General features: G+C 42.4%; 1 protein-coding gene across 3 annotated transcripts in view; it reads left to right on the forward strand.

The window, feature by feature from the left end:
- Positions 1-27,114, forward strand: part of NALCN (sodium leak channel, non-selective) — a gene marked incomplete at its 3' end in the record, with an annotated part of 278,612 nt that overhangs the window by 212,784 nt on the left and 38,714 nt on the right. For 2 of the 3 annotated variants that reach the window (XM_082675905.1, XM_082675904.1), the window contains 9 exons: positions 1,037-1,110; positions 17,733-17,834; positions 18,246-18,315; positions 21,197-21,288; positions 21,376-21,498; positions 23,496-23,552; positions 23,791-23,911; positions 24,007-24,138; positions 25,091-25,258. In XM_082675905.1, the coding sequence (XP_082532031.1) occupies positions 1,037-1,110; positions 17,733-17,834; positions 18,246-18,315; positions 21,197-21,288; positions 21,376-21,498; positions 23,496-23,552; positions 23,791-23,911; positions 24,007-24,138; positions 25,091-25,258 (939 nt within the window). Of the gene's footprint in view, positions 1-1,036; positions 1,111-17,669; positions 17,835-18,245; positions 18,316-21,196; positions 21,289-21,375; positions 21,499-23,495; positions 23,553-23,790; positions 23,912-24,006; positions 24,139-25,090; positions 25,259-27,114 lie in introns of all 3 variants that reach the window. The other variant, XM_082675903.1, reaches the window with a different exon arrangement.

Consider the following 27,114-nt stretch of genomic DNA (forward strand, 5'->3'; position numbering starts at 1 on the left):
CTATTTGAGACACACCTAGTTCTCCCCGACCCAGAGCCCTGCAGCCCCCCTTATCTTTTCTATGGTGCATAGCACCTAGCATTTTACTAGCTACTGTACCCTGCTTTTTACTGATAATCTCATGACTCTCCAATAGTCACTAAAATCATACTAAGTGCTCAGGAAATCTAGTCTAATCTATTGATCAAAATGAGTGGGACATTGTCTAAGTACCTGAGGTCTGCAGCTACACTTCCTAGTTATTGAATCTTCCCAGGCTGGTGTTGTCTCTCTTCTTTCTCTGCCCTTTTCCTGCCCACCCTGGATCCCTGTACACCTGTAACCAATCTTCTGTAACTATCAAACAGTACAGAGCTGAGTCTGTGGAGTGTATCCTCTAGTTTGTAGCCAGCCTCCAGGATTTTTATTTCTTAGTCCTTTTTCCTGGGTTAATTTCATCGTCGCCAAGGAGGAAGAAACCTTGAAAGTTTGTCTCATTTGTCTCTATGTCTATAGGCAAAACAGTTCTTAAACTCATCATTCAGATTAGTATTGGGTCCCAGAATCAGATGTAATGTGGATTAGACAATATTTTACTAAACGACGGCAATAAGGGTCCAGTAGTCATTGCAACATTAAATTCTTTGGAAACTGAAAACCCTATTCGGATGTAAGGAGACATTACTACCAATGAGCATAGCCAGTGTGTCGCCCCCAAAGCTGTGACACGTGGCCTCACAAGCTTGTTTACAGTTCTATTCAAATAAAAGTAAAGATAGAAATTAAAATTAAACGATAGAATCAATCATGATGAAAAAAATTCATGTGTATTCTTTTCATAGTGTTTTGTTTTGTGTGTAATGATTTGTCAGTATATTTCCCCTTTACACTCTTTTTTTTATTTTTAACATTTTTATTGGAGTATAATTGCTTTACAGTGGTGTGTTAGTTTCTGCTTTATAACAAAGTGAATCAGCTATACATATACGTATATCCCCATATCTCCTCCCTCTCCCCTTTACATTCTGAAACTAAAGTCACACTCATGATTTTACAGCTTCGCAAGTCTGTCTTCAGCATCAGGGCGAGGAACCTTCTAGAAAAGGAGACCGCAGTCACTAAAATTTTAAGGTAACATCGTTTAACACTGATACATATTTAAATACAAATAGGATTAAGTTAAGCAAAAAGGAGCTTTTTTTTAAATAATGAAGTAATTTTCTGAGTATCAATATATACTTTCTGCTACAGAGTAGGTTTGGGTAACTATGTACTTAAAAATAATGTCAAACACATCATTAATGTCTCTCCTGAAAAAGTAATGTTTTATTAGTACAATCAGCCATTTTTTCTCTTTCATGCACTTTAACATAAATTATAAGTATAAACATTTACAGAAAGATGAAAATAACTTTTATTTTTACAGATTTTGTCTTTTGTGATCTCTGAAGGACAAATCACAATCTCAGGGAAATATGGTAAAAGGGAAAACTTTTTAATTATTAAAAATAAATGTATTTAAAATCTATAAGAATCAAAAGCATATCCATTTTAGAATGCTTATAAAATAAGCATAAGCACATAATTTTAATGCTGCTTTCTAAAATCTGCCTTGAAGTATCAGAAAGGAAAATTAAGCTAGCTACTTAAGGGTATTTTATAAGACTATGTTTTATAAGACTATGTTTTATAAGACTGTGTTTTATAAGACTATGTTTTAATATAAAGTAACATGACCATTATAGAAATGCATAAGTATTTGGAATATAATTTATTCGTTCCTGTATTACATAGACATGTATAAGAAATACACCTAAATATTGGAGCTGGAGGTGGAATGGCTGACAAGGTTAATAGATAAATTCGTAGTAGGAAGCCCTGTCCAAACTGTGCTAAAGGGAAGGAGTTTGATCCTCTTCTACTCCACCTGAGTTATTAAGAGTAGTCATGGAAGCGTTTTGCCAGAATCTCTATCACTATAACTTGGATAACTGGAATGAGGAAATAAGGCTAATAGATATGATTTGAGAAACTATTTTGACTTTGTAACACTACCTGAAATTTGTATGCTAGACACAATCCTGACTCATCGAGACAGGATTCTGTGTATTTATTCTTTATGTTGGCTGACGATTCATGCATACAGTTGAGTGTGTGTTGAGTCCCTTCTATGAGACGAGAATAAATATTTCTGGGGCTTAGATATTATCACCGAAGAATATGATGAGATGAAACTGAAAGGTCTCATTGTAGAGAAAGGAGAGCTTCTAGGCAAATATAACCACCTGTGAACCAACTTCAGTTTGCTTCCAACTGGCTCAATCCTGGCGTTACCATCAGATAACACCACGAGTCTGGCCTCAAACACTACGTGGTCCTCCAGGTTCTTTATCCAGCTGGAATTGTACTAGACACGTTAATGGCACAGTCAGTCCCTAGGGTCTTGAAGACTCTCCCTGCTCACACAAAACAGGTCATGAGCTGGGTGCTGGATTTCTGGTTCACCCCCAGGACCCAGAAACCACCCACGAGGAGATCCTAATATCCAGAGTCTACCTGCCAGATTAGGAATCAAGTGACCTTACTGACCTGCCCAGAATACGTTTCCAGAAGGTGCCCTAGAGGTTCCCAGAGACCTTCAGAGCAGAGGCAGACAGGGACCCTTGGAAGTAGGTGACCCCCATACACCCCCGTTCCTGTGAACTCTTTCTTAAACTTGCCCTTCCACTTTTCCTTTTCCACCACCTTTCCTACCCACCTTCTCCCAGTTTACAAAAGAAAGGTGGTGCTCCCATCCACCCAAAAGAAAGGTGAAGCTCTAGGGTGCACTGGTCTGAGATGTCCAGTCCTCTGGGTGGCCGAACACAGGGGCTGTTCCCACATGGCTTTCCCAGAACGAGGGCCCCATCGGCAGCACGTTATTGTCCATCCAACCGACAGATTTTTGGAAAACTTCCTTCCAAGACTTCATCTGCCTTAGAGTTAAGCCTTAGCAATACATGGATGTCACAGGGACCTGTGTTAACATGTTATTTGAATTGAAAAATAACGATCAGACTTCTGACAGATTCGCTGATTGGTTTGGCAATAAAAGCTCCCTTTGTGGGTGCGCAGGGTCGTAACATTGACTGGACTGGATGGATGAGACTCCCCAATATTTTCTCAAAGTTATATTAAAGCACATATACAATAATGCTAGAAAATACATCCTTTACTGCTAATTGACATTATGCGTGGAACATTTAGTTGTTGATTTTTTAAAGTACAGAAGTGGTTTTAAAAAGAGAAAATTTATGAGTACCTGAGCAGAAACAACAACAACAACTAAAAAAGAAAAAAAAAGAGAAGAGAAATTAAAAAGAAAAGGAAAACATTTACAGTCACCTGGGGCCAATGGTTCAAATAGCCCTACACAAATTGGAGAGGAAGGAAGGTTTCCAGCACTCTCCCAGGGTCTCCGTGCTCCCACCGACCCTCTCCTCCCCCAGGCCTCCCCCTTCTCTCTGTTAAGGAAGTTCTGCCAGGTGACTTAGAAGCGGAAAGACAAATACTATATGATGTCACTTACACGTGGAATCTAAAAACAAAGTCAAACTGCAAGAAACAGAGAGGAGATTGGGGATTGCCAGAGGCTGGGAGGTAGGAGAGATGAGGGGATGTTGGTCAAAGGATACACGTTTCCAGTTTTAAGTTCTGGAGATCTAATGTCCAGCATGGTGACTGAAGTAAATAATATTGGATTGTACACTTAAAATTTGCTAGGAGAGTAGATCTTGTGTGCTCACCACATACACACACACACACACACACACACACACACACACACACACACACAAAAACAGTACAAAAAACAGTAACTGAGGAGATGGATGTGTTAATTAACTTTACTGTGGTACTCATTTCACAATATATATGAATATCAAATCGTGTTGTACCCCTTAAATGTACACAATGTTATTTGTCAGTTATACCTCAGTAAAGCTTGGGGAGAAGTCACCTCTCCCTTGACCATCTGCATTTTGAAAGGAGGCTTTGAAAGATGGAAAGAACTTTAAGACCAGGAGGTGCAGACTCGGTATCTTAATAGATAGGGCTGCCTTGATACAAAAAGGGAGGTCCGCTGGAGACTTGTTTCTGTCACTCTTGATTTTCCTAAGTGTTTTGTTTTCATAGACTTATAGTCTTTAGTTTCATCTAAGAGGTTCCTCCCCAGGGAGGCATGGAAAGAAGACCTGAGCTGGAACATTTGGGCAAGTCCATCACTGGTGGGCATTAGTCACATATTAGTGTCTTAGAAATAACTTCTTAAAAAATAACAAATATCTGGGGAAAATAATACAAAACACATCCCAGATGTAAGGTATCTGGAGGACTGTTGTATAAACAGGGAAATTATTTAAGTTTAAAGTTTGGAGGAGATGATCTTCTGGGTCCCCCAGGTGTAACACAGGATACTGGACTTAGTGTTAGGAGACCTGGACCAGCGTCTGGCTCTGCTCTTCTATAACCTTAAGCTACTCACTTATCCGAGCCTCCGTTTTCTCATCTGCCTTTGTGGTGTAGACTGCCCCAAAAGGTCATCTGAATGATCTGTTGATGAAGCAAAGTGAAATGTTGATACTTATTATGTGAGGGAAGCCACCAGTTCAGCAGTCTTAATAACGTCTCAGAAGGGATAGGTCAGGGGTGGATATTCACAAGGTTAGGGGTTTGAGTTTAATTGTTTTTAGTGGGGAGGTCTGGTTGAGATTGGGCAGAATTCTTCAAATAAGAGTTTAGGTCATTTTGCAACATGTACGAATACTGAATCATTATGTTGTATACCTGAAACTAATGTCATATGTCAGTTACACCTCAATTAAAAAAAAAAAGAGTTTAGGACTCTTCAGGTAACAAGTAACAATAACAAGTAACAAGTACTTGTTATTATCGACAGGTAACCATTACTATTCGGGGGAGGGCAGCACCCAGGGTGGGGGACAGGAAGAGGTGACACGCCTTCATCTCTCCACTGCCTTCAATGCTCTTTCCACCCTCTACAGCATGACAGTTCAGTCATCAGCTATTGAGATGGAGTTTGCACTTCTGATTTTCACTTACCTTCTTGATTTGGGGTGATTCTGAGAAGAGGGAAAATAAATGGTGACTCTGGGCTGCCGTCTCTACTCCAGAAATCTGTTCTATTCTATGCCTTTTGAATTTTTAACCATATATATGTATTACCTTTAAAAAATAAATACAACTAATTTTTAGAAACAGCATTCTTAAAATATTTAGGATTGATGCCTACCTGGGCAGTGTCTTGGCCCAAGTTTTGATGAGAACCAGTTAATCTGACGTAATTGGTTTGTCCAGTTGATGACCTGTTGTCGTCTAGAGAAAGGAAATGGCCCGTTACTCTGTAGCTCGGATGAGTGGATTTTTTGAAAGTTCCTGAAGCTAACAATGAAAGTACTTACAGTTAAGGCCTTAAATTCCTGGACATTCATTTCCTGGAATGAATATTCAAGTCATGTTGATGGAGAGGTCTTGATGCTTAGTATTGATAATTAAGCTGTGGGGTTACCAAGGGTCTCAATTCTCAGGGGACCCACATTTCCAAATATCCATCTTTCATTTGAAACAGGGTCGGCATTATTCCAGCAAAGAGTGTGCTGTATACCTCCCTATGAACAGGAAGTTCAAGTCCACAAATGATTTCTACACATAATCATGTTTAATTTGTATTCTTCTTCTTATTTTTTGAAATTACTTGTCAGCTTTGAAAATTGAAATGAACTTCTGGATCTATATGGGAACACTTTTGATGAGAAACACAAGTAGGGCATTTTTACAGAACTTGAGGATAGTGTCGCAAGCTTAAACGCAGGTGACTCATTTGGCACTAATGGGCCAGACTTATCTGGAGAGCGTTGTGAGAGAGGATGGCCCACCACCTAAATAATAAAATCCAGGGTTGCTATTAAATTCACTCTTATTTTGACTTTGTCTACACCATTCAGCTCCACTAAAGAAAGCTTCCTTCAAAAGGCAGTGACCTTTACATCACATCAGATGAAATCAAAACAAAGAGCGGTGCGTTTCAAAAGCATCACTCCCTCTACTGAGATTTCTCTAATTTGAGCCCTGAAATTGAACAGAAATACATTATCATTCCTGCTAGGCTGAATACGTAGAGAAATGTCAGAATAAAATAATTAAACCTTTTACATTATTTTAGAAAGTGCCATCCTTCTGTAGTTTGCCGTCAGCGTCTCATTAGCTAGGATGGACCTTTATAACCTTTCTGAATGCTCAGTCTGCTGTGATATTTGTATTCTGATATTTGGATCGATGACATAATTTTCCTTGCCACACAATTAATAATTTTTTGAATTTAGTTGAATGCTACTTACTATTAAAAAATTAAATATACATATAATGACATATGTTTGGTGAGTTTTTCTCATCATTTTAAGACAGTCATTTTTATTGATTACAAATACATGTATTTCTGGACTGGAATTTTGTGCCCTTCTTGACACTGACCTACAAAGGGCGCCTCATTCCTGTCCCAGGTCCAGTCACATAGAATATGCTGTGTCAGTGTAGTAGAAATGGAAAGAGGACAGGATTTGCAGCCAGCCACACTTGGCTTTAAGTGCCCTGAGTAGCAGTGACTCTTGGGAAGGCTCAGCTTCTCCATCTGCCAAGTAGGGCTATAGGTGACCTCATAGGAGTTAAGTGAGCATGTGTATCAAGTACTCACTTGGCAACTCAGGGGCCAAACTGAGTTATAATTCTGGCTCCATCACTTCATGGATGTTTGACATTGGGCAAGTTACTTAATGTCTCTGCACCTCCGTTTTCTCATCTGTTAAATGGGATCTATAAATTTATAACCCCTGCCTTATAGGAGAGGATTAAACGAGTTGGTATCTGTAGGTGATTTTTCATTATTGGCAATAAGTTAGGGGAGACCCACAGTTGCCCCTGAGAGGCAGGCAATTGACAGTTACCTTTCAAAGCTGATCCTCAAGGGCGTGGTGCAGAATCTCCACTGCTGCCCAGCAGAGACTAGATCTGAGGGGCATGAAATGCTTTTGATACGTCAGTGTACTCTTTTTCCAGGTTGATTCCAAGGTTCTTGCTTACCCAGCTGGAAGCAGTCTATCTGCTGCAGCTTCACACTCAGCTAAGCCTTGCTAGGCTGGCTAACATCTTCGAGGCATCATCAGATCATTTGTTTAAATCATTTGCTGGATGACTATTGGTGGATATAGTCCCGAACTAACAGCATAGATTCCTCAGCCAAGGCTGGCATCCCCGGCGGCTGGCGGGAAGTCCCGGGCTTGGAGAACTGGGATCGTCGTAGGGCCCTAGGGGCAGCTGTCAAGTTCTCCATTCCGCTTGGCTGCACCAGGAAGTCAAACAGCCCTATCTCAGAAGCGGGAAGCCTACAGAGGCTTTGGCAGGAAGCCTAGTCAAACAGGTAGAGATCAGCATCTCGCAGGGACAGCCAGCAAAGGGAGAGGTGGGGGGGTCACAGGTGTTGGTCAAGTCAAGCCTGATGGACTTGGCGGCTGGAAGAGTGATGGTGGGTGGGATTTAAATCAAGATCATTGGCTAAGAACAGCTGGTGATCAGGGCAGGGGAGCAGCTGAACAGAAGCTGTAACTGCCGTCGTGGGCACCACGGGTAGATCAGTGACTGCTGGGGCTGAGACAAGCATGGCATCATCTTCTGCGTGGATTGTAATACCTGCCTGGAACCTTCGGTGTGCACATCCCTTTGGCACTCCGTAACTTCGGAGTGGATGAGGGCTTAGCTGGGGGTGGTCCTTCATGGGCTGTAGGCTCAATGAAGGTGTTTCTCTTGGTCCACTGTCCTCTTCGAGGGCCCAGTTCTCCGAGCTCTCTCTCCCCAGGGTCTAGGACAGATGAACTGACATCTGGGCTCTTCTCTGGGATGTGAGCATCTAAGTCATATTCCCCTGGAAGATACAGTGAACCTGATGTTGAAGAGACCGAGGAGATCATAGGAGTTTTCTAGAGGAAGGAATTCAAGTTAAATCCCAAAGATTCCCTCCGAAGGCCACCTGTTCCTGCGCACTTCGTTAGCTGTGTGAGCAGAGGAATTTGAGGAAAGGGGAAAGAGCCTGTTCATTCTTATTCTGTCCTCTCTTGTCTAGACCCAAGCTGCCAGTTCTCTGAAGTGGGCAAATTACCAGGGAGTCTAAGAGCGCTTCACAATGCAGAGCACGGGCCTCTTACCCGCTCTGCTTTTTCCCATGGGGCAAGTTCTCCTTTTCAAATGATTGTTTTGTCCATTAGCGCGGCAATTCAGCAATTTTTGATAAGGTCGTGGGAGTTCTTTGCAGCTCTGCGTTCTGGGCACGGCTAGCAAGGCATGCGCAGCATCCCCAGAGCCCGGGGCCAGACTTGCCAACTGCTCAGTGAGATGTGCTCCAGCCGTGGGAGGGGATGCACGGGAAGACCCTGAGGACGAGAAGGAGGCTGAGACTGGGTCAAATTTTTATGACCATTGGCAAGAATAACCTGAAGTTTTAAGAAAAGAGAGTATTGGGCATTAATAGGCCATTATTAATTAACTATTACTACTATCTAATTTATTAAATGTTTATTAATATATTTACTGTATTTATAGATATAAATACATAGGTTATTAGTATGAATATATTACTAGTAAATCATTAAATATTAATCAAATATTTAGTTTAAATATTATTGTAAATATTTATCTGTGACTCTATTAAGGCTGCCTAATTGTTGATTTTCCTTATTAAGATTTTTCCGATACTTAAAAACTCTTGTAGATTGTTTGGAAGACCATTTGGAGATACAGAGACTAAGTAGATGGATGTAAATTAAGTGTATTCAGAGAACAATAAACTGAGGCAATAAGATCTGTGGATACATGCATCTGAATAAAACATAAAACGGTGAAAGTTTCAAGGAGGCGAAATGTAACTTAATTGAAACAAAATAATTACATTCTTTTTTTTTTTGCTTTCAACAACCAAACTTCCTTTCCTTGAACTCTAGAAAAAATTTTATTGAGCTACAATTAACGTATAACGTGTATTAGTTTCAGGTGTGCAGCATAATGATTCCCGGGGATTTGTATATATTAGGAAATAACACCACAAAGAAGTCTAGTCAACCTCCGTGACCTTACATAGTAAAATAATACATTCTAAAGATGTTTTCCTAGGTAGTACCTGATTTGTGGTAATCAAAATATATTTCATTGACATAGTATATGATTTGTAGGTTATTTTTAGGTAAGCCCCCAAAGTGATTGTAATAGTACTATGAATTAGGAGAGCTGCTATTAAGCTGCTATTACCTAACAAATTCAAGGAGCTATTTTGAACAGGTTTTTCTTTTACTATTTTATCATTGAAGGGTAAAGTAGTAAATAATATAGGAGAATACATATCTCTAGAAAAATCGGTTCATACGGTTTACGCAACATTTGGAAAATTTCACTTTTGTTATAATAAAAAGTTCAACCTTTGCATTGTAATTGACATTTTTCTGAGTCCATAGCAGGGTTACTAAATTCGAACCCCAGTGAATGATGTGGGGTTTCAGACATTTGCTGAATTTGGATAGATGCACTAAAGGCATGGATTTCCCATGAGGTCATTTTCTTTTTCACGTATGGTATCTACGTATGATAAGACGTAAGGCTTCTTTCATTTTTCAGTCTACAAGAGGTTCTGGTTGTTGGTGTATTTACATGTCTATGTATGAAAACATTTTCATGAAAAACACAAGATTGGAAGGAACTAATTCACTGTTGCTATTGAAGAGCCGTACTCAGGACTGGGCTGACTCACAAAGGAGCGGGATACTTAACTGGGGTAAAAACGCAGCTATTCCCTCATCGCAGCAAAAGGCTGGTACAGAGGCGCTCCCCTATTAGCATCACTGGGTCCCTGCTTTCGAGGATCACGTTGTCACTTACATGGAGGCAGGTAAGAGCCCCTTCCAGGAAACACTCATTATCTCTTCTCTTACCCAGTTCTACAGCCATAGTTTTACATAATTACCACTAAAGGACTATCTTCCTATTGTCTGTTGATGTGATTACATTATCTTAACCACATCTGATAATACTTGACAAGGTGCAGCTCAAGATTTGAGTAAAATCCTTCAAATTTAGTGTCCTGCAAAGCTACACTGCTGTTCCTTTAGATGGTAATTACGTTTAATACCAGATGGTATCGTCGTGTAATCTAAGTTTTCTATAACGGATGAAAATAATTTGAAGACTCACAGGCCTCTCTCTTTCCTTACAGAAGGTACGGGCTTTTCCCACACCCTCGTTCTGGAACATTAAGAAAGAAAATGTGGAGACGGAGAAGAAAGAAACCGAGGACCCCCTGCTGCTGTTTCTATAAACAACTAGTGGTGTTTAAAGGCTAATAAAGCTCCAAGATCTCTCTTAGAACCATCACCTTTGGGCCAATTTTAAAATATTTTAGATGGAGAAATGTCAAGAAAAATAGAGACAGTTTCTTAAGACATGATTCTCTCCCCTCAACCTCCATAAAAGATTTTATATAAATATATGGTTGTCATATAAGGGGCAATTGAAATTCCACAGCACAAAGGCAATGCAGAGAAGAAGAAAAAAAAAAGAGTCAATCTTTCATATGTTTTTTTCAAAGCCTTGGCAAGAAACCAGGGGTAATATTTTTGCAACTGGGAATGTGTGTTTGCTGAAGAATATTCCCACATTTGAATCATCCTCAGGGGTCCTAGGCTTGTTTTACTTTCAAAGGTAGAGAGGGCATCACATTAACCCCAACTGGGAAAAGGAAAATGCCCCACTGTAATTCTCCTCCAGGGAGCAGGGATAAAGGGATTACATATGCCTGCATAATGGAGAATTTCCTCACTCAGACAAGACAAAAGACTTCATTATTTTTCACCAGACACTTGAAGCCTTGTGTCTCCCGGTTCCAGAAGCCAAGAAGGCCGACCAAGTTTGTTTAATTTTAAACCGCTAGATGGAGTTTCTAAGAAACCGGCCTTCCAGGACTGGCCATTATGAAGAGATAAAGAGAAGATATTGAAGACCTTCATGCCACGACTCTTAGGGTCTTTCCCCTAAGACGAGCGAGACCTTCCCTGAAGATCACAGAGTGTGTCTTCAATACCTGAGCTTTGCTTTTTCTCTAGGCAGCAAAGAAATAAACACTTTCTTCCTGAAAACATATTTCTTTGATCCTTATGTGAGACCAAAAGGCATCTAAATCCTCATGAAAAATTTAAAGTGGCAAAATAGAACTTAATTGAACATTCGAGTAATTTTCCTTCTGACTAGGTCTGTTCCTGAGTAGCCTTAACCATGTGTGCATCTCATTTCTTACTGGTGCAGTATGAAAAGTGCCAAATTCCTCAGTTATTTACTGAAATAGTAAATAACTATTTAATAGTTGTATAACTATTAAATATGTACTATTTCAGCTTGGCAGTAGATTCCTGTCAGACAAGATGCACAGTGACCCTGTTCCCAGTGACAGATCCAATCTCCTGTTGAAGAAATTGATTTCAGCTCAGCTTCATGCTGGCTTGCAAGTCTCCCTTAATAGCTCTCTCATAGAATATAGCTAAAGATTTATAAACTTCCTACTTGCAAGAAGCAATGTCTGGTTTTTTGTTACCGTTTCAGGGTCTCATCTGTTATAGGTGTGCAGCCCGCTTCTTGAGTGGTGTAGTATTCTAACTTGAGATCAAATTAAGATTATTTAACTTCCCCCTTCGAAAGCATATTTCAGACACGAAAGCCTATTTCAAAGGCATGTTTCTGCTTTGTGATTATTTCCGTGCTTCCTGAGCGTGAAGGGATCAAAAAAGAAATGAAGACACTTGATCTTCGCAGAAGATGTCAAGGTTCCTTCGTGGAACAGATGTTTCTTGAGCGCCTACTGTGTACAAGGTGAAGTAATCAGTGACCAAGCAGAGTGTCTTGGAGCTGTTTGGAGCGCGGCATGGGTGAGGAACTGCAGGACCAGTGACAGCGATGTGGGGGTGAGGCTGGAAGGGCAGGTTGGAAGCAGACCCTACAGGACTTTGCAAGTCAAGCTGAGCTTTTGGTCTTCATCTTTCTCTGAAGAGCAGTAGGATGTTGAAGATTTTAAGGCAGTGTTGGTAGCTGTATTCGTTATCTGTTGTTATGTTGCAAATACTCCACAACGCAGTGATTTACACAGCATGTGGATAACCTCACAGTTTAAGCCAGGAAGCTGGGCCTGGCTTAGTGGGGTCTCTGGCTCTGGGTCTTTCACAAAGCTGCAGGCATTTTGACGGGAATGGGCGGAACGCCCTGCCCAGCTCGCTTGCACGGTTACGGATGAGCTGGTGCGCCTCCTGGGCTGTCGGATGAATGCTTCACTTCCTCAAGGGCTGTTCACGGGAGGGCAGCCTCACCCCTTTAGGAAGGGGGTCCCTCCATAGCACAGCTCCCAACAAGGCAGCCTTCGTCCCCAGAGCAAGCCAGAGACTGCGGAAGATGAAAGCACAGTGTCTGGTGACCTCTTCCATCTCTTCTGCCTTATGTTTGTTTAAAGCAAGTCTCCAAGTCCCGCCCACGCTAAGGGGCTGCACATGGGCATGGAAACCAGGAGGTGGGGTCATCGGGGGCCATCTGAGGATCACCTGCCACAATCTCACCATGGATGGTCACTTCAGACGTCACTTTGCTTGGGATAATAATACGTTTGTGGAGACCGCTTAAGAGGCTGTGGCTCTGGTCCAGAGTGTACATCACTGCTGATCGGTCAGAACAGAGAAGACTTCCTTTCCAACACAGACCTGTGTCCAACTTGCTCTTCTGTCCTCCACCGTCTATGGAATGTTTTAACATCAACCGTGACATAGGACAAGAAAAGAAAGTCAATAATAGCAACTAAAGTTCAAATCGAGCATTTATGTTTCCAAAGCGCTTGCACATTCATAATCCTACTTGATTCCTCCCACTCCCTATGAAGTCAGTAGCAAAGGTATCATTGTCACCACATCTTACACGTGGGGCACGGAGGCTCGGAGAAGGCATGTCACTTGCCTGAGGTCCCACAGATGGGAAAAGCTGAGGTCAGAAGTGCGTGGTTCCAAACCATGTGTTTTCTCAAATCATCATCTCCGTTTGGCCTCCAGACAGAGGCAGAACTTTCTGTTCGCTTCTGTGCTGCTGGGTGGAGACCTGCAAACCTCTGCGGCTTTGCTACTTTGAACCTGAGACTAGCGAGTTCTAAATCCTGCCCGCATGCTCCCCTCACTTCACTCTCTGTACACCCCCATCTCCCCCTTCACGTATCCGTCCTGTCCATCCGTCAGCCCGTTCGCGTGCCGGGAACTGCGCTTCTAGGAATGTGGGTTTGAGTGATGAAATGGTCCCTGAGAAATGTACAGTCTAATAAGGGAGGTAACTAATGATGGCCAAATGCCACAAGCATTAAACAAGCTCAGTCAATAACATGCTGCAGGAACACGGAACATCAGACATAATCCTGCGCTTTCACATCGGTGAAATATTTATTTCTCACTTGATGTTACTTATCAGAACCCATTTATATCAAAGTTTGTAATTATATGACGCACGTCAAAACGTGATGTGGTACTTCCTAGTATGGGTTACAGTTGATGCTTGTATGTATAATGAAAGTGTATTTCCTTTTAAAAACAGTAAAGAAAGCTTTTACCATACTTGCATGGGAACCTTGGCACATTGCATTCGGGAATATGTAGCGTCTTAGTAGCATCTGATTGTGCCAGATTGAAGTGACTTTTCTCCCAAATTTATTATTTTCTTAAATAACAAAATATTTTACATTTATCAGAGAATGTGACAATGGCTTATGTATGAGGCTGTTTTATCTATGCAGAAACCTAACATTGCATCCTTCCTACACCTGCTTCAAAGCCCAGGTGTCCTCAGGGTGGAAGTACAGTGCACCTGCTTTCCCACACCCTTGCCCCCGCCAGGCCCCTCCTACCCCAGATCCATCTCCTTTTATCTGAGTTTCTTCCTTCATCCATAGGGAACTCGTTTTTGACAACTAGCCTCCTTGTATAATATAATTAGATTTTTCCTTTTTTTTTTTTTTTTTTTGGCGGTACGCGGGCCTCTCACTGTTGTGGTCTCTCCTGTTGCAGAGCACAGGCTCCGGACGCGCAGGCTCAGCGGCCATGGCTCACGAGCCCAGCCGCTCCACAACATGTAGGATCCTCCCAGACTGGGGCACGAACCCGTGTACCCTGCATCGGCAGGTGGACTCCCAACCACTGCACCACCAGGGAAGCCCCCATATGTTTTCTTTCAGATGGATTTATGTATCTGTAGAAAAGTTTTTTCTGTACCATTAGCTGTTTTTTTGAGGGGAGGGTGATTATTATGGACAAATAGCTAGTTATTAACTATAATGGGTACCTTGCCTAGAAGAAAATTTTGCCTTTTAATTTTAGTAAGATTCTACCACCATACTTAAAAGGGGGGAAGCGTAAACCTTTAAGAGCCTTTCATGAACTGCCTTTCATGTGCCCCCCTCAAAAAAAGATTGCCTTTGCCCAATTTGCTATGAATATGACCCTCAGTTTTCAGCAAAGAAACCCTAGCATTTACCTTTAGAGTTTCCTAGTTTGAAAGACACTGGACATCCTCGAAGGAAAGAACGAGATGTCAGAGCATTTGGTCTGAGGAGAGACTGGGCAAGGGGACTGACTGCTAAATGAAGACAGAAACTGTTGGCCTTGGTTTTGGTACCAGATCTGGGGGTGAGGTGCTGGGATGTGGGTCTGGCACAGGGGGTCAGAGAGTCACATTGAGCCTGAGGCTCCAAAGGGGACCGTTAACACCCCGGCTCCAAAGGGGACCGTTAACACCCACCTGCCTGAGTTCACCCTGCTCAGATCACAGGGCACCTTGTTACCGCAGGAAAGGAGGAGGTGAGTCGGCAGCCTCTGCTCAGAGAACAAGAAGATTCTGGCAGGGGCCTCCCACCCAGGAAGCGGGAACCACCGAGGCTGATGCTCTGAAGTGACCTGTTAGTATTTCAACTGGCCCAGAGTTAGTGAACATTTTCTTCTTTTTTTCCCATCAGTATCTAGTTTGAAATTGTTCCAGCAAACAGCGCTTATAACGTAGAAGGAAGTGGTAGGAAAAGGATAGTAAGGCAAATGGTTCTATATGTTACATTTAAGTGGATGTCTTAGTCTGATTAAGCACGGGTTTTCTGATTGTAGGATAGAACTAAAAAGCCAGCCCCCATCAACCCCACCCCAGATGAGTGCGAATCACAGGGAACCTGAAGGCTCACCAATGGACTGCAGACATTCATGTCACGTGTATGGCTGAAACTCCAGCCCATTTGAGTATTATTTTCTGAATTCTCTAGACCCAACAGAAAAGAGGGAGCTGATCTTGAAGCAAAGAGGAAAAGAGGGGTTGCTTTCTCACCCCAACTTCAGCCACGCTATTGGTGGAGGAGATGGAAGAGGTGGTGTCATAGGGTGGGGGTAGGGGGACTTCCAATATGGGTTTGTCTCCATGGAGACCTGCTTGTCTTGTTCAGTCAGAGGAGGGCGTCTCAGGTGTGGTCCTGACTCTTCTCCACCAAGGATGCCCAGGCATCCTCAGACTGGGCTTTCGGGCAGACACCAGCAGTTTTTTTTTTTTAATCACAGGCAGCTTAAAACCAGTTACATTCTATATACTTCAAGCATAGCAGGGATGCCCAACTCAAATGGGTATTTTATAATCAAGTTGTATGTGTTTTGTATTTAAGACCTATAGGTCTTATGTACTTTTAGGGAAGAGTCTTGTGACAAAAAGTAAAAGTTACTAAGTGGTTAAAATTCAAGTCTTTTTTTAAATATTGAAGTACAGTTGATTCAAAATGTGTTAGTTTCTGGTGTACAGCAAAGTGATTCATATTACATATATACATATATATCTGAATCTTCTTCAGATTCTTTTCCATTATACAATAGTTTATTACAAGATAATGAATATAGTGCCCTGTGCTATACAGTAGGACCTTGTTGTTTATCTATTTTATATATAGTATTTTGTACCTGCTATACAGGGATAAATTAGGAGTTTGGGATTAGAAGATACAAACTACTATATATAAAATTGAAGGTTAAGTCTTGACTGTTTACACAAATGGCAAGGCTCTGTATATCTATGCCGGAATAACATTGTTCTCCAAATAGATTTTTTTCAGAATGCCTTCATGATTTTCAGACCTTTGTCCAAAAAATAATTCATAATGTACATAATATGAGATCATCCTATACCTTTGTCAACTCAGCTGAACTTACAAATGCATCTTCCTCTTCGACCCCATTGCAGTCCTGGAAATAGCACAGTCTCTATATATCACTGCCATAAACCCTTGTTGTTCAATAAAATTTTGACTTGGATTTTATCTCAAAATGGTCCATGTTGCTCATTAAACTAAGAAGAGTGATTTGGGGGCATTATTTCCTGTCATGCATTTACATTTGTTGCATGTGTATGATTTCTCATAGGTATTCCTCGTAATTATCTTCACTGGCATCAAAACCGTTTTTAAGTACTTGAAAATACACATGATATCATAAGAGATGCTGTTTTAAGTATGCTGAACAGACATAGATCTTTTTCTCGAAGATCTTAACTCTGAGACAGACAGTAATAATATAACTCAAAGCCAATCTAGAAATGCAATTTAGGAGCCATAAATACGAAAGTGTTACGAATGCAGTGACAGAAGTACATGGGTTCCAGTTTGAACACATATGGTGTCATAAAATTTGCATATCACAAAATCATTGCATTTTAGGTCTATGAGTTTTCTTCAAGATCAAGGCCTTTTCCTCGCTTTATGGAGAATGAAACTGAGCCCAAAGATCCCTCAACTGGTTCGTGACAGTGTCGCCTTGGAACACAGGTCTCTTAACCATGGATTTCTTTTCTTTCCATTTGACTACTACATCAAGGGAATTCCTGTCATTTCCAGTTGGAGAGAGCTTCCTGGAGAAGAAATGTTTTCTCTCCAAATCATTCGCACCACAGGTGTTGAGTCACCCAATTGTCTTCACTCATTAGCAAATCTGAAATTAACACAAGCCTGGTTACCGTTTAAAGCGAACATGTTTTAAAAAGTCTTCAGAGCTTTGTGACTACAAAGAAAGTGGCAACTGGTTACCTGTAAGCCACAGGCTTTCAGCTGACGTTTCTCTAGGTATTCATTCCAGCTTTAATTACTTGTCTTTTCTATTAGTTTTTTGCTTCTAACTTTACCCTTTCCTAGCGTTCTGCAGAATCTCCTTGGAACATATATTCCATCAGCCCGGGAGCCTAGGTGGACAAATCCTTCCCTAAGGGCTTTTATTAGAAACCTCCCTGTCTAAATTGAAAACCAGCATCATGGGTACCTGTGGTTAGGCTGGCCCTTCGGCTTACAGAGTCCTGGTAGAGGCTCTTCTGTTTGGGGTGGGGATGGAATGGGGACACATGGGGAGGGGCTTGTTTTCTATTTATTTTCCAGCACCTTTTCGTGGCTATGATCGTTCTGTTTTGAAAGTGTTCTTGACACAGAACCTGAAGCTCATTTACATTATTGGCAATGTGTCATTTGCTGTACTTTGTCTTATCATTGGTGTTTCCTTAAGAATAAGAATAATAATGAGCAGTTATGCATTATTCATCCCAAGTGTACAAATCAGGCATTTATCTGCGGCTCCTTTTTTTTCTAGAGCTTGCACTCGACAGCGCATGCTGAGCGGATCATTTGAGGGGCAGCCAGCGAAGGAAAGGTCAATTCTCAGCGTGCAGCACCATATCCGCCAAGAGCGCAGGTAAATACACCGGAAGACAAGGCTGCAGGGAAACGAAGGAAAGGAGCTTTACAGGAAGCACCACCGACCCCTGGTCAGGAGGCAGGCCCGGGTGAAGAGCTGCGTTCTGTTTGCTAATGGCAACAGTAATAAAACTCACAATGAGATTCAAAGCATCAAAACATCTTTCAAAAACCCTTCCCTTGGTGATGATAGCCAAATTCTCACTTTTAAGATCAGAAGGAAAAATTCTGAATTTTGTTAGATGAGATCAAAGGCAGGTGGATAGACTATAACTTTTGCTATAAAAAGAAATATTAAGCATTTGTGATGCTGTCAGGAGTTATTTTATTTCATTTTTATGATGGTCATTGCTTAAAAGTCCAAATTTGGTCTCGAGATGTATTGATCAGTTGGTTGTGATTGTTTTAGGTCACTAAGACACGGATCAAACAGCCAGAGGATCAGCAGGGGGAAGTCTCTTGAAACTCTGACTCAAGATGTAAGTTCTAAGCAATGCTTTGGATTTTGGAAGTGTGATTGTGAAAATGTATTTAAATGGTTGAAATACGGAAAAGCGACCATAAACCGTAGAAAGATCTGGACATCCTGCAAAGCACATGTCTTCGTTTAGATAGTAACACAAAAGTGAAATATCAGACGCATTTGACTGAAATTAAAGACATTTAAAGCATTTTATGGCAATGAATCACATCCGTAACTTTAAATATTTACTAATTTCCAAATACAGGTCTAGTGTCTATCATTTCAGAGTTAACATACTAGGAAATAAAATTTTATTTCTAGAGGAATTTTTCTGTCAAAGACTGCATAAGATTTCCCAAGAATTTCTTTGCTTTTCAACTCTAGGTCATTCATCTATTCATTAACTGACACAGTAAAATATTTATCAACTACTTATGATGTGCCAGGTCCTGTTCTAAGGGATGAAAAGTAGCAGGGAAACAAGACAGAATTCCTGCCCTGTAGGAGCTTACCTTCTAGTGAAAGATACGAACAGTAAGCAAGCAGACAAATACTGTCAGTACAACCCTTTCTGGGTATGATTTCGTTTCCATCATCTCTTCATTGCTGTGGCAGGTTTGCTCTGTACTACAAAGAAAAATCACTAGTTCAAAGCGCTTTCCTTCAGTGAGATTCCATAGAAATGTATGGTCTACTTAAGCATCAAATTAGAAAATGGCTTTGAAAATGTGTGTTTAAAAACATACAACAAAAGGCCCAATTTGAATAGTCTCCATTCCAGAGGCTTAATTCTTCTTTAAAGACTTTTTATTGTATTTTCTACATAGACATATAACGAAAATCCATACTTCGTCTTCTCCATAGCAAAAGGTCACGGGGTTCTGCTTATTTCATAAGAGATCTCTCCTAGTGTCTTTTCCTCCAGAATAGAAGCCATTTAAAATAGGGAGCTTTAGGGCTTCCCTGGTGGCGCAGTGGTTGGGAGTCTGCCTGCCGATGCGGGGGACACGGGTTCGTGCCCCGGTCCGGGAGGATCCCACATGCCGTGGAGCGGCTGGCCGTGAGCCATGGCCGCTGAGCCTGCGCGTCCGGAGCCTGTGCTCCGCAAGGGGAGAAGCCACAGCACTGAGAGGCCAGCGTACCGCAAAAAAATAAACAAACAAAAAATAAAATAGGGAGTTTATCTTTGTCACTTATTCCAAATGATAGAAGATACAGATCATTACATCCAAGGAATGCTTTTCTATAAAATCAATCCAGTTAGTTGAACAATGGTTCTCCATCTTCTACGGCAGCCAACCTTTTTGGCACCAGGGACGGGTTTCATGGAAGACAGTTTTTCCACGGACGGGGGGTGGTGGTGTGGGGTGTGGTGGGGGATGCTTCAGGCAGTGATGCAGGCAATGGGGAGCCATGGGGAGTGATGGGGAGCCATGGGGAGGGATGGGGAGGGATGGGGAGCCACGGGGAGGGATGGGGAGGGATGGGGAGCCACGGGGAGGGATGGGGAGCCACGGGGAGGGATGGGGAGCCACGGGGAGGGATGGGGAGCCACGGGGAGGGATGGGGAGCCAAGGGGAGGGATGGGGAGCCACGGGGAGGGATGGGGAGCCACGGGGAGGGATGGGGAGCCAAGGGGAGGGATGGGGAGCCACGGGGAGGGATGGGGAGCCACGGGGAGGGATGGGGAGCCAAGGGGAGGGATGGGGAGCCACGGGGAGGGATGGGGAGGGATGGGGAGCCACGGGGAGGGATGGGGAGCCACGGGGAGGGATGGGGAGCCACGGGGAGGGATGGGGAGCCACGGGGAGGGATGGGGAGCCATGGTGAAGGATGGGGAGGGATGGGGAGGGATGGGGAGCCACGGGGAGCCAAGGGGAGGGATGGGGAGCCACGGGGAGGGATGGGGAGCCACGGGGAGGGATGGGGAGCCACGGGGAGGGATGGGGAGCGGCAGATGAAACTTCGCTCGCTTGCCCGTCGCTCACCTCCTGCTGTGCAGCCTGGTTCCTAACAGGCCCCGGACTGGTACCAGTTCTGTGGCCTGGGGGTTGGGGACTCCTGTTCTATGGAGTAAAAACCAGAGTCAAGATCCTAATGATCCACCTTCCGCTATCCTGCTGGCCTCAGCTCTTCCTATTCTCTGTCCTGTCCTCCACCCACCCTGCGTCCTGGGTGTTCAACCTGTGAACACACAGACCCACCCCTCCCCAGAAGCACACATTTCTCCAGATGTCCAGTGACCTGCATCCTCCTAGTTTTTGCTCAAAGAACAGCTCCTTAATGAGACCTGCTATGACTTTGTGCTCTCTGTCCTGTGTCCCAGGGGTCCGCAACACCCGTCCTCAGCCCGTCGCACAGCAAGAGGTGAGCGGCGGGCTAGCGAGCAAAGCTTCATCTGCCGCTCCCCATGGCTCCCCATCTCTCCCCATCGCTTGCATTACTGCCTGAAGCATCCCCTGGGTCTGTGGAAAAATTGTCTTCCACAAAACCGGTCCCTGGTGCCAAAAAGTTTGAGGACCGCTGCCCTATCCCCCTCTGTTTTTAACCAGAGCACTAAACCTCTTCTAACCTTCTTATTTATTTTGATTTCATTTTTAATCTGTCTCCCCTGATGAGAACATTAGCCACACAAGAGCAGGGATTTTGTCACTTTTTCCCCTTTTGCCGTATCCACAGCACTACAACAGTGCATAGCACATAACAGGTTCTCAATAAATGTTTTCACTGGAAAAAAAAATACGCTTTTGAGGAAAAAAAAATATCCTTGCTAAGATGACTGTGGCCATTCAAATATTTAGAAAGTATTTATCTCCTTTTTTTTTAATGGTCATCTTGGAGGAGGACTGTCAGAAAAATCTCCCACGTTGATGTGTCTCCTTTCATTTTACTTCTAGCATTCCAATACAGTGAGATATAGAAATGCACAAAGAGAAGACAGTGAAATAAAGATGATCCAGGAGAAAAAGGAGCAAGCAGAAATGAAAAGGTACGGGCAGGGTAGTGTTTTGAGGCTCTCGTCTGGGGAAGGCAGACGTGCCCGTAGCCTAACTCTCGCACGATTTTCCTGGTCCAGGAAAGTGCAGGAAGAGGAGCTGAGGGAGAACCACCCGTACTTCGATAAGCCCCTGTTCATCGTGGGTCGGGAGCACAGGTTCAGAAACTTCTGCCGAGTGGTGGTCCGAGCTCGATTCAACGCGTAAGTGACTCCACTGCAGCCAGGGGTTTGGCCCTGAGTCATGCAAACAGCAGGGGGAGTTGTCACCCGAGGAAGGAGGATCGTGTCGTCCTGATGGGGTCACCACATAAACCGTGGGCTAAATGACCATGCTGCTTCTCGTGGCTGAGCCGCCGACCAGGGGGGAAACAAACAAAGGTTGCAAGTAGGTAACATTTATAGAAAACACACGTTTATGAAGCACTTCACAGCCATTCTTATTTGTTCAGTTCCACAGGCGCCCAAGATGTTTAGAGCAGAGTTGTTAACTCCATATTTTATTTTGGAGACAGTTAACCAAGGGGAGACGGAATGACAGAGCTGAGGTCACTGCCCACATCTTCTTTTAGACTCGCTGTTTCTTTGTGGTCAAAATACCATAATTCTAGAATAGTGCAAAATAGAAATCAAGTCGACTAGTGCTTCTATTACCAACTCTTATGAGAAGAAGACCCACTGGGCAGTGTCCCTGTCCCTCCCCACGTGGAAGAAATGTGCGAGAGGGTGTCAAGGTGACCAGCCCAGGGGATGCTGCATTTGGGACAAGCCAAGCCACGTTTAGCAGGCAACCAGTGGAGGAGGTGGGATTCTTGTCACGCACAACTCTGAGTAAATACCCAGAAGACGTTACGGGTCTGGAGAAAGTGTGAAAACGTTCCATTCGGTAGTTGTACCTTCCCTGATACCATCATTAGTAGCACATGTATGAGCATTACTGTATGTTATGGGCTGAATTGTGCCCCCCTCGTCCAGAGAAATTCAGATGTTGAAGCCCTAATCCCAGCCCCTTAGAATGTGACCTTACTTGGAGATAAGGACTTTAAAGAGGTAATTAAATTAAAATGAGGTCATTCAGGTGCACCCTAATCCTATATGACTGGTGTCCTTGTAAGATGAGGAAACTTGGACACAGACTGCTATAAGGAGGGACAATGTGAAGACGGCCGTCTACAAACCAAGGAGAGAGGCCTGGAGCAGATCCTTCCCTCACAGCCTCAGGAGGTGCCAACCCTACTGCCACCTTCAACTCAGACGTCCACCTCCAGAACTGGGAGAAAATAAGTTTGTTATTTAAGCCCCTCAGCCTGCAGTCCTTTGTTACAGCAGCCCTAGGAAACTAATACATTCTCCTAACCCCTCAGGGCTGGAGGAGACCTCAGGAGCCATTTGGGGTCATTTGTGTTCCCTCTTCTCCAACAGAGGAGGGCATTTAGGTCAGCCGAGGGTAAGGGCTTTGCTCAAGGATGCCAGCTAGGGCCCTCTCTGACTGCCAGTCTACTGTTCTTTCTGCTATTCTAGAAAGACCTTCGCAGTTTAAAGCACCTGAGTGATAATGATTTAAAACCCTGAGTTTTCACAAAGCATCAATAGGAAGAAGCTGGCAGTGTAGAGTTGATTTGATCAGTTCCCAAATTGGGTTTTTCATCTGAAATTATCCCATTGGCTGTCTCCATGTTTACATCTAATTGTTAATTCTTGAAGACTGGTCATGGGCTTCCTGAAAGTAAAAGTTATAAATCCCCACCCCAAGAAATTCTATATAAATTACTCCACACGATCATAATTAAATACAGAGCAAAGAATTCTATTTAATTTATGGATATTTAATTAAATAATTATGAGGAAAAGCGCCAAACTGCTAAGGCAAAGACTTTGAATGTTTTTAAATGGAAGTCAAAATTTAATTTTGTAATATCTTTGTCAGAAATTGTTGAATGGCGTCATGAATTCTGAAATCAGGCATTTTGAAAAATGTAAACTTTGCTTTCCTAAGCATCAATTGCAAACTCTTCTGATTTTTCTTTGATCTAATGTTCTCTGCCTTCCAAAGTCACATACAGTTAACATATATCATAACAGACATTCTGTAGAGGATGTGAGAGAAATTTTAGGTAGATGAGATGTTTATACGTACCATGCTGCCGAGTTATAACACGCATACTGTGTCACAGAGTTTATATGTTTGTTCTCTCTTACAGATCTAAAACAGATCCGGTCACGGGAGCTGTGAAAAATACAAAGTACCATCAACTTTAGTAAGCATTACAAACTCTGTTTCCATGCACATTTGAAGTTTGCATGTACTATTTTATGCCGCATAAAAATATAAAAATTCCCTTTATTTTCTTGTTATATTGTGCTGTGAAATAGACGATTGGCGATTCATTTAAACAATGCCAGTCACGTTTATAGAATCACAGATGCATTGTCTCTGACTTTCAGCAACCTTTCCTAGAGTGTTTGCGTTTCTCAGTTTTGTCTGGTCTTTGGCAGTGATTTGCTGGGATTGGTGACTTACCTGGACTGGGTCATGATTATCGTAACCATTTGCTCCTGCATTTCCATGATGTTCGAATCCCCCTTCCGGAGAGTCATGCACGCACCCACTTTGCAGGTACTCTGCCGAATCTCAACTCACAGCTAAGTGGAGAAACGCTGACCTGCAATTTTTGCATTCATTGTGACCAACCTGCCTTCTGCCCATTTCAGATCGCCGAGTATGTGTTTGTGATATTCATGAGCATTGAGCTTAATCTGAAGATTATGGCAGATGGCTTATTTTTCACTCCAACTGCTGTCATCAGGGACTTTGGTGGAGTCATGGACATATTTATATATCTTGTAAGTCTTCGGTTATTTCCTGAATATAAAATATAATGGTTTTGTAAAATCTCCTGCATTTCTTGGTACAAGAGTGAGATACGTGAGTCACAGAGGTTTAGGTGCCATTAACTGAGTTCCTAAGTAGAGCAGTAGTTTAGTATAGGCAAGTAAAGGGCATGCATGTAAAATCTAAAAAGCATTAAAAATATTTGTGGATATGGTTCAAATACATCAACCACATTCCTGTATGCATAAGACATACATTAATGAGGTCTAAGGTAGCAAATCTAGTTTGCACACCACAATTCTTGTGGCACCTATACTAAAAACAAACGAAACAAAACAAAAAAACTATATAAGTGATCAATGAGCCGCTTATCACTAAAAGCAAACTAGAGAGAGTATGCCAATTCCAACACACAAAATACCAGGCCAGAGAAGGCAACCATTCAACTATCTATTTAAACTAAACGGGGAAACCATAGGAAGGGACTCAAAGAAATTTCTTTCTGTATGTCCAAGAAGGCATAAAATCAGTGTCTTTTCCAACACAACAAGGAGAATTGTGACCATTAACATGTAGCATGTTTAGATCATTAACAAAATAGTGAGTATTCAGTCCAGTGTGAGGTTTAGTATCCTTGATCAAAGGAATTTCAATCCTGCTGACTTCTGCGGAGCCTCCAGTATATATGTTAAAAGAAGGGGCAGGAGGCACTGGAGTACCCACACCCACGGTGTGGGCACCCCCATTTCACACCCCCTGCAAACACCTGATGACTTCCTTTGGGGCTGCTCACAGGTCTGGATCAAGTCCGTAGAGATGAGTTGCTTGTACACCCAGCGAATGCTTGCCCCACATAACACGTGGAGTCTCTGCTAAAGGAAACTTGTGGCCAGCTGGCTCACAGAAAATGTAGATAGTAGAGGATAAATTGCATAAATTCTAGAGATTATTTTTTCCCTCTAGGTGAGCTTGATATTTCTTTGTTGGATGCCTCAAAACGTGCCTGCGGAGTCGGGAGCTCAGCTCCTACTTGTTCTCCGCTGCCTGCGACCTCTGCGGATATTCAAGCTGGTGCCTCAGATGAGGAAAGTCGTTCGGGAACTTTTCAGCGGCTTCAAGGAAATTTTTCTGGTACGTTACAGTCACCCTTTACTCCTGGTTCACGGAGTACAGCTCTTAATGTAGCAAATGAGGGGATAAAGTGAGTCTCGCTTGTCAAGGTTAAGTGTACCATTTTGTTTATTGCCAGAAGATTGTAAAGGTACTAGCAAAACACAACACAGATTCAAAGACTTTACCCATGGATGCTTCTGGCTTATTGGTATATTTAATTCAACAAATATTTTTAGTAAATTAAAGGGAAGCCTTCTGGAAAGTACAGTGGAAGGAGAATCCAAAGAGAGAGAATTTTCTGACACTTCCATTCCTAACTCTTGACCCTAATTTATACTCTGGGTTTTAGTTGCCCCATCTGGAAATTAAGAAGAAGTTTCAACACCATCGAATTCACAAACAATATTAGGAATTAACCCATTTAGGCTTGTAATCTCATTTTCTATGTTCCCAAATTCATATAGAACAAAATTTGGCTTTGATCTTTGGAGTGTTAACATAAAACAACTCTTCAAAACTGTAACATACAGGTATACCCTACCTCAATATACAGTAATGAACATTTAGAAATATGATTGAGGAGAAAATATACTTTTTAGTTGGGCAAATATTGATTTAGGGTCTTCTAAGAGCAGGGCTGCAGATAAAACAATGAGTAAGAGGCTCTTTGCTCACAGTCTGTTAAAGAAGAATCTTTGCCTTATAACAAAGGAGTGATCACAGGATTCTTTTTATTATTAATGAGTTCTGCTTGTGCATGGAAAACATGAATTAACTTACTAAGCTAGTTTTATATCTTGCTGTCTAGAAACACACCTATAGTGAAAAGATAGCTATAGTTGCAGTTGATTCTAAGGTGTTTTAAAGACAGGCTGTTATGTTACTATAGGCATATAGCTGCTAATACTTTTTAAAATTTTTATTTTATTGAAGTATAGTTGATTTACAATGTTGTGTTAGTATCCTGCTAATACTTTGTTAAAGCTCTGTTTAAAATTCCATATTTTGGGGACTTCCCGGGTGGCACAGTGGTTAAGAATCCGCCTGCCAACACAGGGGACACGGGTTCGAGCCCTGGTCCAGGAAGATCCCACATGCCACGGAGCAACTAAGCCCATGTGCCACAACTACTGAGCCTGCGCTCTAGAGCCCGCAAGCCACAACTACTGAGCCTGTGTGCCACAACTAATGAAGCCCACGTGCCTAGAGCCCATGCTCCGCAACAAGAGAAGCCACCGCAATGAGAAGCCTGCACACCACAATGAAGAGTAGCCCCCGCTCGCCGCAACTAGAGAAAGCCCATGCACAGCAGCAAAGACCCAATGCAGCCAAAAATAAATAAATTTATAAAATTCCATATTTTTTTTGCACTGAAGCCATAACACTGTGGCTTTTCCCACAGCTGGAATTGAGGGAAAACAGAATAGCACCTGACAATGAATGTGTATGCATCTTTGAGCCCTGATAGAATTCAGAAGATGATTTATTTGAGCCTTGCTTCAGAGGATGTTTCTATGTAATTTTAGTATCTTTAAGGGATATGTTTAGATTATTTAACCAGTAGAGATCAATCGTTTGTTCAGTATTTTGGCCACTTTTCTCTGCTGAGACCAAAACAGTCATCCAGCAGAGGGAGTACAAGGGAATTACCAGATTTGCTTCTCAAGACTCTGATCTCACACCCTCTGTGTGTGGCACTTTGATACGCCCTGAGCCCTCATGCTTGCAAGAAAGCAAAGCCACTATCCCCCTTACGCAGGCTCTGCTAACAGACACATGAATCCATTTTGAGAAAATTTGGGAAAGAGAATTATTTCAACATTTTTCTTTTGTTCCATTAAATAAAATAAAGCAAAGTGTTGATTTCAAAATCA

Source organism: Grampus griseus (genome assembly GCF_964374135.1).
Source record: "Grampus griseus genome assembly, chromosome: 18".
In the NCBI taxonomy this organism is placed as follows: Eukaryota; Metazoa; Chordata; class Mammalia; order Artiodactyla; family Delphinidae; genus Grampus; species Grampus griseus.